The sequence below is a fragment of the Physeter macrocephalus genome, chromosome 11 (assembly GCF_002837175.3).
Source record: "Physeter macrocephalus isolate SW-GA chromosome 11, ASM283717v5, whole genome shotgun sequence".
NCBI lineage: Eukaryota > Metazoa > Chordata > Mammalia > Artiodactyla > Physeteridae > Physeter > Physeter macrocephalus.
In genome coordinates this window covers 19,040,968-19,051,455 of record NC_041224.1, presented here as the reverse complement: position 1 = coordinate 19,051,455, position 10,488 = coordinate 19,040,968, and the positions used below count along the sequence as shown (strand labels likewise).

At 48.4% G+C, this 10,488-nt stretch overlaps 1 protein-coding gene across 1 annotated transcript in view; it reads right to left on the bottom strand.

The window, feature by feature from the left end:
- Nucleotides 1-8,643: 8,643 nt before the first annotated feature.
- Nucleotides 8,644-10,488, bottom strand: part of SKIDA1 (SKI/DACH domain containing 1) — a 3,038-nt gene continuing 1,193 nt past the window's right edge. The window contains exon 3 of the mRNA XM_028494829.1: nucleotides 8,644-10,486. Coding sequence (XP_028350630.1) covers nucleotides 8,644-10,486 — 1,843 coding nt within the window. The remainder of the gene's footprint in view (nucleotides 10,487-10,488) is intronic.

Sequence of the window (10,488 nt, the reverse complement as noted above, 5' to 3'; positions counted from 1 at the left end):
GGATTCCATGTAGAGGAAGAAAACTAATCTTGCACATTTGCACCACTGACAATGAGGGTATTCATTTTGAAAGGGAGGGAAAAAGAGAAATCTAGAGAAACGCAAGGGAGAATGAACGTAAAATGCGCCTTTATTCCTGGGAGATCCAAGAATTTAGGTCCTTTCCAGTCATTTCAGACTGAAACGCTTGCCTCCTGACCAAGTTGTAGCCTCAAGATCTCGAACATGTTTGCGTCATGTCTAACTTTCACAGGAAGGAGGGAGGGCTTCTACCTAAGCTCGGTGCAGTCTCTCTCTTCCCTACTGCTTTTCCTTTTGCTACTGCTCATCTCTTATCCTAAGTTTTGTGTTGTTCTGGGAGCTAATGTAAACTGATCTTAAAGAGGGCAAGCACTAACAATGGGAATTATATTCCAACCCTTCCACGCCCCACATGTGCTGGCCCAACAGCCCAGACTCCAGGAACATGGAGTTTGTTTGTCTGTTTGTTTGTGTTGATGGCTTGGGGAAGAAGGCAGGCAGCCACTCAGATGGTTTCCCCTCTGTTTCCCTCCCTTCCTTCTGAGCATCCTGGCTGAGGAGGGCCTTGCAGACCCATGAGCAGTTGTTCTCCGCTAGACTGGCAACATTTTAGGGTCTAACTGTATTGACTGCTAAGCCTCTTCCATCCAAGAGGGTCAAACACAAACATATTGATGGCACTGATTTGATGAATAACTGGATCTTACTGGAGAGCCTCTAGGCTGCCTGCCACTCTCTTTCCACCTCTTCCTGTCTTGCTCCAGTCCTCTCAACTGAAGGAAGATCCAGGTAGCAGGAGCTAAGGAATCGGAAATACCCTAGCATCTCAGGTACTTGGCCTGTTTCCCTTGTAGCTGTTCTTTTCAGACTACATGCACATACACACACACACACACACACACACACACACACACACACATCTGCAGGCAGCAGGCTCTCCTAATTCCCTTTTGAAACCTCTCTCCCTCCACCTCTCTGGCCTTAACGTCCCCTGCAAGGGGACAACCAGTGCCCTTCCCCCAGTTAGGCACCAGTCTGTCCTGAAGCCTTGGCTGCAGCCACCAAAGAATAGGGAGCTTGCTGTGCTACAGCCCGAATAGCTTGGCTCTGGGGGAAGAAGTCGTGGGAGTCAAGTAGTAGCCCAGGACAGGGCTGCTCCCTGACCAGTGAAACATTTATTCAACCTGGCAAATGTTTTGCGAGCACCCACTCTGGCAATCTTAGGTGCTGCTGTTAGGTTCTAGGTAGAGAAAGAAAAGGAATGGCAGTCAGCAGTTCCCCCATGGAAGCCATTGACGGAGGTTTAACTCCACACGTTTTGGGATCCTGTTTTTCTAAACAAACTGTTGTGATCTTTAGGGAAAGCCAAAGACACATGATGAAAACATCCTGTTTGGGGAAGCAGGAACGGTGGAACCGCAGTTAACTGCCCACGAGTGCGTTAATCAGGAAAGAAGCTTGGGAGCCCAAGGCTTGAATTTGGTGAATTCGTGCAATTTGGAGCATTTCGACTTAATATTGATCCCTAAACTCAATTTTGAAAACAGCCTCCATCGCAGGAGTATGGGCTGTGTTATCCCAGTATTTGCACGCATCGATTGGGCTAAAATAAAATTCATCATACTCTCCGCAAAGAAGGAAGAGGCAGGGACAGTCACAAGAGGAATAGCAGAAAGTGCATAGTTAATATGGGTTGTACGCGAATCCGCGAAACAAGTGCTTTAAACCCAAGGGGATTTCGCGTAATAGCTAATTTGGTGAGAGAGCGAGAGTGCGCAAGCAGAGGGCCATCTTAGAAGGGAAGGAAGATAGCTGAATATAGGTTTTTCTGACTGGAATTAACATTTCCTTGTGATTTGCATTCGCTAATGTCCAAGCCCTTACGTCCACCTAACCCAGGGTTTTCCACCCCCCAGAGCCGGCTCTCTCGAAGAAATTCCCTTCCCTCGAGCTGCACGGTCAGAGCTCAGAGGCTGCGGAGAGGCTGCTGCTGCTTTTCCCCCCGACCCGCCGGGTCTTAAGTCCTGGAAAGGCCGCGGGGCCGAGCCCAGGGAGGCGCTCTCCGCCCGCCCACTCCAGGCCTGCAGGGCCCGGCGGGGTCTTCGCCTCCAAGTTAATCAAATGAACCCAGTGCCTGCCTGGTTTAGCCCATACCCTTCCCGGGTCCCAACTGGCTGGAAAGAGAACTGGAGGAGATGGGAAAAGGAGATGGGAATATCTTATCTTAGAATAAAGAAGAAATCCTTTCCCTTGTTTAAAAACACACACACAAAAACCCCAAAACGGTTCCTCTTATTTCTCCTGTCTTCTGTGTCCGTTTCAGGTTCCTAAAGGAGACAGAGAGGGAGAAAAGGAGAGAGAGAGAGATCGCGCGTGACAGAGAAAGGGAGAAAGAGGGAGAGAGAAAAGGAGAAAGAAAGCTTTAAACAAAAGACGAGCAGGCGCAGGCAGGGGTCTGGAGCCCTCCTTCAGGGACCTCTCTGCCTGTAGCCTCTCCAGTCCCCGGCCCTGCATTTTTGGGCGTTCGGCAGGCGTGGCCGAACCGGCCCGATCCCGCGCTCCACGCGGCCGGAGAACTGGAGACAAAGCCCAAGAACCAGTTCCACCCCCCCATGCCCCCCCCGCAGCGCGGCTCGAGCCCGCGTCCGGGGCCGGCGGCCTGCGGTCCAGGTTGTGACCGGAGAGGGGCGCCGGGTCTCCTGCGCCCGCCCGCGGCCTCGCCGCCTGGGTCTCCTTGGCCCGCCCGGTTCTCCTCGCAGCACTCAGCAAGCTGCTCTCATGGGCTCGCGAGTTCAAAACACGCCTTCTCATCCACGAAAGCCCGGACCCCCTCGCCACTTTCTTCCCAGGTCCCGCAGCGTCTCCAGGGGTCGCCGTGGCGCTCCCGGCCGGAGTCCGCTTCCGCCCTGGGCCTCGGAGGCCGAGCGGCCATTTACTGCCCTCTGATTGCGCCAGGACCAGGTTAGCTCATAAAGCCTTTCACACTCAACAATGGGGATTTTCTCAACAATTAACAAGAAACAACATAATAAAGCCATTTACAAAGACCTTGCTATTTACTATAAATTAGGCACTCTTTAAGAGACCAGTGCGTAATTTCACACACTTTACAACTGGGACTGCATTTTAAACACCCGGGAAAACAAGCTTGTTGCACTTTCCTGTGACCTGTCTGCGGTGCACCTCTGTTTCCCCTCTTCCTCTCGAAGCAGCTTTGTTTGCATTGCTGCGCTCCAACCTCCCCAACCCAGACTGGTTTTCCAGGTCACTGTCTCACGTTTCCCGTCTCCAGGTCATCATTCCACTTTCAGATGCACTGAGCGGTTCCAAGGGACAGGAACCACGGCGCCAAAGGAAGTAGGCCTGGCCGCATCGCGTTTCCCCGACTTGGGGGATTCCGCCGGGCCTCGCCCGCGCGCCCGCGCCCTCCCCCGACTCCCGGTCTGGGCTCTTGGGCCACTTCCCAGGGGGCGTTCGCGGCCCTGCCGGCAGCCCCGGAGTGAAGCCCCATCTCTTTGCCACTTGCGTTCCGCACACTCAGTTGGAGGCATTGGCCAGCCCTCCGCCCAAGGCGAAAAGCTGGGCCCCATTTGCCTGGGGAAGAGAGCTCAGGCCTGGGCGAGAAGGTGAGAAATGGCCAGGAAGCGTGTGCGTGCGCGGGGGTGGGAGATGACTCCGGGCCACACAAAAGGAGCGCCAAGGGACGGAAGGCGGTCCAGCCCCCGAGGGCCGGCCCCGGGGAGAAGGCCAGGCCGGCCGCGCGCCCCGGCGCCCCTGCCCTGCTCCGGGTGGGCCCGGCCACGAGGTCGCCGGGCAGTGAGGCCGCACGAAAGGCGCTGGGGGCCGTGCGCACGGGGGCACGGGCCTTTCCGCCCGGGGAGCGGGTTGGTTCATTCCGAGGAGAGCAAGAGCTGGGCGGGAAAAAAAAGTCACAAAGAAATTTGTTTGCCACCGTGCAAAATGGCGGCATTTGCACATCTTTCTGGTGGTGGCAGTGGCCCAGGCCAGAGAGCCGGGAGCTGCCCTGGGTCAGCGCGGTGGCCGAGGCAGGAGGGGGAGAATGGGACCCTGACGCCCCCTCGGCTCCCGGGCCGGCCTTCAGCCCGCTCGGCTGTCCCCTGCCTTCCAGCCCCCCCAAGCCTGCCAGTCCCCAACCCCGCGCCAGCAGCCCCTGGACACTGACCCCTGTTTACAAACACAGCCTGGGGGCGGGGTGGGGCGGCCGGAACGCGGGCTGGAGGGGCGGGGGAGGCGGCCCGCTCCCGAGGACGCCCCCAGCAGAGAGGGACGAGGAGTTGGTGCGAGAGCGCGGGCCCGGCAGCTGGAAAGGACTGAACGCCTTGTTTTTGAAACTGTCAATTCCCTCAACCCCTATTGTGAGGGCTTCATGCAAAACATCTCAGGCCTTTTAAAGTAGGAGCTTGTGAGGCCGCCACAGTTTGAAAAGGAGCGAGAGAGGAGCGGGGGCCTAGGGCATGGGCAAAGAATGATAGCTGGGCCCCCCTCCCTTTTTTTCCAGCAAAAGAGGGCCAAACAGGTAAGATGCAGCCTTCCCCCACCTCCTAGATCTGCCCTACGTCCCCACCCCCCCCAGGCTAGTTTGCAAAATGCCCTCTGGCCTCGGGAGCAAACCAAAACCAAAGCTGGCATTAAAAATAGCGCTTCCTTACAGGGAAGGGGAAAATCGTGGCGAAGGCCCGGGTGACCCGGAGGACTCCCTAAGGTGGAAGCCCTGTTCCTCCTTGCCAGTTTCCTGAGGTTAGTTGATGGGGGAGCCTTTAAATCCCTTTTCCCCCCCGCCACGCCAGTTTGGCTCTAGGAGCTCCCTTTTTCACATTCTTTTCAGCAGGAAGTATTTTCAAGGTGAAGCAAAACTCACCACATTTTCTGTCTTTTGTAGATGCTAATACTTTATTATTTTTTTAATGGTTGTGTTTTTGTTTTTGTTTTACCATAGAGGATTTTTGTTTTCTTTGAAAGAAAAAAAATGCTTTTGAGGAATTAGTCTACATCTCTTCCTGCATGCACACAAAACTAGCATTCTCATATCAGCAGAAACTTCCAATTCTAGTGACTGGAACTTTGAGGAATTTCTAGACCATTGAAAGTCACCCAGACATGGATAAGATAAAAGTCCACACACCAGCCCATCTAGTTTATGTTATTGCTGTTTAGTGGTGGCTCCTTGTTGTTGATTTTAAAATAAACAACCATTATTGAGTATACTCCACTGTAATCAAGTAAGCCAGTACAAAAGAATACCCACTTTAAAAAGTAAATAGTTGAGAAAGAGCAAGCTGCATTTGCGAAAAAAGGCAGATAACCTGACTGTGGAAGACAGAGTACACACCTCTTAAAAAAATAATTAAATCTTCATTTCACAGTCTTATCAGGAAACTACTTTTACAGGAGACCAAAAATAACTTGTTTCCACAAAAAAGTCAGAAAAAGAGCCCTTTCCTGCATTTTTCTTACACCTATAAGTGCTGAGCTTTAGACACAGGAATCGGTGACCCTGGAACCATATAGTGCCTTTCCAAAAAAATTCTCTCACCTGAAAACATTTAAATGTAAAAATGCAATCTATCAATGGAGGTAACTTTTGTTTTTCTCTCAATAAGGCTTAACTTTTTGAACAAATGGGACATTTATAGCATCTTAGAAAATCTAGATACTGTCATTAATCATAAACCAACCAAAATGAAGTAAACTGTACTAAGAATACAGCAGAATGGGAAAACAGCTAAGGGGCTCCCAGAAATTGAAAGAGTACCTTGAATTTACAAGTTACTGAATACCGTTTGGTACACTTTCCTAACAGAAGCCCCAACTCAGGTTTTGCTGTGGTTGGCTGGCTTGCGGTGGTACTGTGGGGTGAAATTTGTGTTGACTATTTCGTTTCTTTCCTTTCGATGGTATCACTCTGGAATGCCTCGGCCTCCATGCTGCTCATTCTCCAGTTCCTAGAAACTGAAACTATTGATTCTCTGAGGGCTGGAGACCAAGTGTCAAAGCTGGAGGCCAATATTTTATGTCAGAAATTCCATAGGGTCTATTTGTTTTAAATTGTGCTTATTGCGTCTCGCAGTCCTCCCACACCCAAGATCTGTAAGCTTCAAATATATTCTCAATTTATAATTTAGGCACAACTATTCCATAGCCAACAAGAAAAGTACTAGAGTCTGAATGTAGTAGCCATACTTTGAACTTTCTTGACTTAGCAGTAATGAAAGAGTAGAAATTACAGATTTCCAGTGTGTGTCTGTCACACTTTTTACAGACTGATTTTGCAGGACAACTCACTGCACCCAAATTCTGTACTGCCTTCCAAAGAGGAAAGAACTGACTGAGAAGCCAGTGCTTCAGCTTTCTGGAGCTTTCACTGTAACTTGTACTGGTCTTTGAAATTACACAAACATTAATTCAAGGATAACATCCCCCAATTTTTGCTTTGACCATATCTATCATCCCAATAAAAAAAAAAGATCCATTGAACCTACATCTGGCAACATTCAAGAAGGAAAGGAAGGGAGGCAGTTCAAAGCATCTGTTTACTCCATCCAAATGTATTTGGATGCAGGTACTCTCAGACTCTGTCCTTTACAATAAGAGTAAAACCACAGAGCATATACAGCAATTAGGGCTGAGACCATCCAGATCTATCTGAAACATTTATAGACAAAAGGAAAATTTCAAAGGGAATAGGAATTAAAAGGTTAAGAAAAAAAACTGAATTTCCATGAGAACTTGTGACTTAAATTCACACAGTAAACATTTCATTGATGTTTTGTTTTCTGATTTATGATCTATATATGCAACTTCTTAGGTTTAAGATGGCAAAGATCTGAGATATATAATTTGTCAGACTAGGGGAGGTGGACCCAAAATTATTAGGTTTAACTTTCATCAAAATAGCAAGTGATCTCTGCTTCACTTTCTTAAACCTGAAACTTTTTGCACTTGATTTGTAACAAGTGTGTAAAGTTTTGTTGTTATTTAGGAAGAAATCCACCAGTGTTTTGCACAGAACCTGACTGGCCTCATCACATGGTGTTACAACAAAACATTACACCCAATAAATGCATTTCTTTCAGGCAAAAACATTACAAGTGAAAATGTCAACAAAACCATTCATTCCTGTTAACTGTTCTCCAATCTGGAATAAGTAGAAATGTATGGAACGAGGAATTTTAAACAGTGTTTTTAATTGAAAATAAAGCTAAAGCATGCTTTTCAACAGTGCAAATTTCCATAATTTTGATTTACTGCTTCCATCATCACAACATAGTACACCAGCATGGCCCTTACCAAGGGCTAGACCCTAACCATTTGCATGTTGAACTACTTTGATTTTAAGTGCAAATATAGATAGTCACCTCTGATTGTCACTTGCAGTAGAAACTCTCCTGCTCTATACACAGGATGGTCTGAAAATAGAAGTTTAGAGAGATGCAGAGAAAGTAAAAGGTAATAAAATCCAAGTGCCTGAGTTCTGGTACCAAAAAGCCCTGAACTAACTGTTATTTTTCATTTGGGGTATTCTTATACTTCTGACCCATTTTACTTTTCTCGGTCACTTTTACTGCTTTGTCAGTATAAAGAGTCAGACCATAACATATTCTGCTATTAAGAGAAATATTTTCATTGTTTTGCAAGTTTGAGGAGTCATGTTCAGACCACAAGGTAAGCAGGACAGTAGTAAGAGTCACCTAATTTAAAATTTTGGGTGAGAACACAAAAAAGGACTTTTCCAATCGCAAGGAGTGCCTGTAAAAGTAAAATCACACCCTTTAAAAAAAAAAAAAAAAAAAAGAAAAGACAATATTATATTTACTTTACTCAGTATATATGAGGCAGCTTTTACCAGCAATCAGGACTCCCCAATATTTCCACTCACAAAAATAATAATAAGTGCAACGACTCTTGGAGAGGAAATGAGGGGAGAAAAAGATACCCCACAAACAAGAGCTCCAGTAGAGAACACTTTGGGCTTTCTTGCTACCTCACTGTGTAACCATGTAACCTAACAAACTTTCACTGAATTAACAGTTACACTTTCAGGTCTGAAGTCTAGTGCATAAACTTAATGGCTCATTGTAATATTTATTATTCAACCTTTTGACATTTATTTGTAGCAGTTGAATTGAGGTACCAGGTGCATTATTAGCATTGAAACAGTAAAGTGTTCCAGCTCTACCGTAATAACTGAGTTTTACTTGAGTCTTTAGCCTGAAGTATAGTCTGTGGAATGTAAACCAACCCTTCTCCCACCCCGCCCCCACCCTATGCCAAAAAAAAAAAAAAAAAAAAACCCGCAATGGAAAAAAAAGTAATCCGATTTCTGTCTTCAAAATGCGATAAACCAGGACTCCAAAAGGGGTGTAACACATCTGTGGAATGTAAACCAAACCTTCTCCCACCCCGCCCCCACCCTATGCCAAAAAAAAAAAAAAAAAAAAACCCGCAATGGAAAAAAAAGTAATCCGATTTCTGTCTTCAAAATGCGATAAACCAGGACTCCAAAAGGGGTGTAACACATTAATGGACTTGTACAAACCATCCTGTGCAGTTTACAACAAAAGGAAGGGAATATGGTTCAAGAAAATATCTTCCAAAACGCTTTTATGAATTAAATTTCCTGAATTTGTGACTAGGTGGAAGAGGTATTGCAGAACCGCCCAGCTGCCATTTCCATATAGGATGGGCCTTGTGAGGAGGTTGGGAATCCTTAGTGGTGTTTAAGGAATACGCTGGCCACAAATCCCCATCCTTCCCAATAATGAGTGATGGTGGACAAGGAAAATTTGCCATGAAATTAAATGGCCTTTTCACTGCTGATGCTACATTGCTGGCTACCTTTTTGCGTCTGTTTATAACTGTAAAATCATCCAGTGTTCCTTCATGTGTCTCAGTTTTACCTGTAGGACGAGGACTTCTAGCTGATTTCAGATTTGGTTTGACTGGAGGTGTCTGAAGTACAGGTCGCTTTCCCAGTACTAGTGTCCGGTAATTTTTTCTCACCCTGGCACCAAATTTATATTCCCCATCCTCAGGTTTTGGAGAACCTAAAGTGCATGAAAGGCCCTGACTCTGAGCCAGTGGGTTTAAGGAAGGAGTTTCTTTTTCAGGGCATGCAAAACCTTCCTTGGCTGTGGTTAACAAGGCGTCCTCCTCTTTACTTTCAGTCACACTGTAAAACTCACCCTTTGTATCATTGCACTCGCACTTTAGCTTATTTGTAATAAGGTCGGGTTCATATTCTTCATTAGCACTACTGTCTTCTACTTTGATTTTAATATTGTGCAGAAATGGCAATTTCTTGTCGCCTGTGTCAGTGCAGGGATTCTCGGCTTTAGTTGCTGCTGCTGCATCCACCTCGGGATCGGTTGGCGAAGAGGGCAAATCCGTAGCAAATTCAGTGCAATGAGGGATTTTGGAATCTTTTTCTGCATTTGCTGCCACTCCCGAAGAATCATTACTTAAGAACCTAGCAGCTATTGTGTTGTTATCTGCACAGTATGTAGTAGGAGTTGCTTGTAGGCATTTCCTAGCCTCTCGGAGTATTCTTTGTTGTGGAAATGCATTGTTTGTCTTTGGGCTAGGTGAAGAGGCCCCCTCCGCCAGGCAGTTAATTGTCAGCTCAGTTCTCTTTACAGTACTGGGAATTTCAGAGTGTGGGAATGTAATCTCAGATACCCTATCGTTCCTTATCTCTGTGAAACAACTCCCCAGGCTGGCCGGGCAGTACACCGGAGACGCTTTGGGGGCCCAGCTCTGCATATTCCACTCCTCGGGCGACTCCGCTTTGACACTACTCTTGAGGTCGGGAAGTCTGCCGGCATCCTCGAAAGCAGCGGGTTTGGTTGCAGCGGCGGCGGAGGCCAGATGGTACAAGAAGTTGGCCTGCGCCTGCACGCTGGGAGGCTTGCAGAAGCTGGTGCGCCTGAAACGGATGCTCTGCACTGACACTTGGCTGGAGCCGGAGCTGGAGTCCGACTCCGTGGACGAGTCCTCCTCCTCCGAGCTGACTTCACTGGAATCCGAGGCCCCACTGCCCCCCTCCTCCTCGTCCTCCTCCTCTTCCTCCTCCTCCTCCTCCTCCTCTCCCTCCTCCTCCTCTTCCTCCGAGGACACAGAGTTGCTGGAGCTAGACAAACTGGAGCCAAAATCTGAGTCGTTGGCTGCATGGTCCGAGTAGGAGCTGGACTCGGAGTCGCTGCTGCAACTCTCGGGAAAGCTGCCCAGATGGGGTTGCGGCCGGTGGTGATGCGGGGGGTGGTGATTCGGCTGCGGCTGCTGGGCCCTGTGGTGGTGGTGGTGGTGGTGGTGGTGGTGATGGTGGTGGTGGTGATGGTGGTGGTGGGGAGGCGGGCAGAAGCTGTTAACCAGATGAAACCTCTCCAGGCAAGTGGCCCCGGCGGCGGCGGCCGCGGCGGCGGCGGCGGCGGCGGCGGCGGCGGCAGCCGG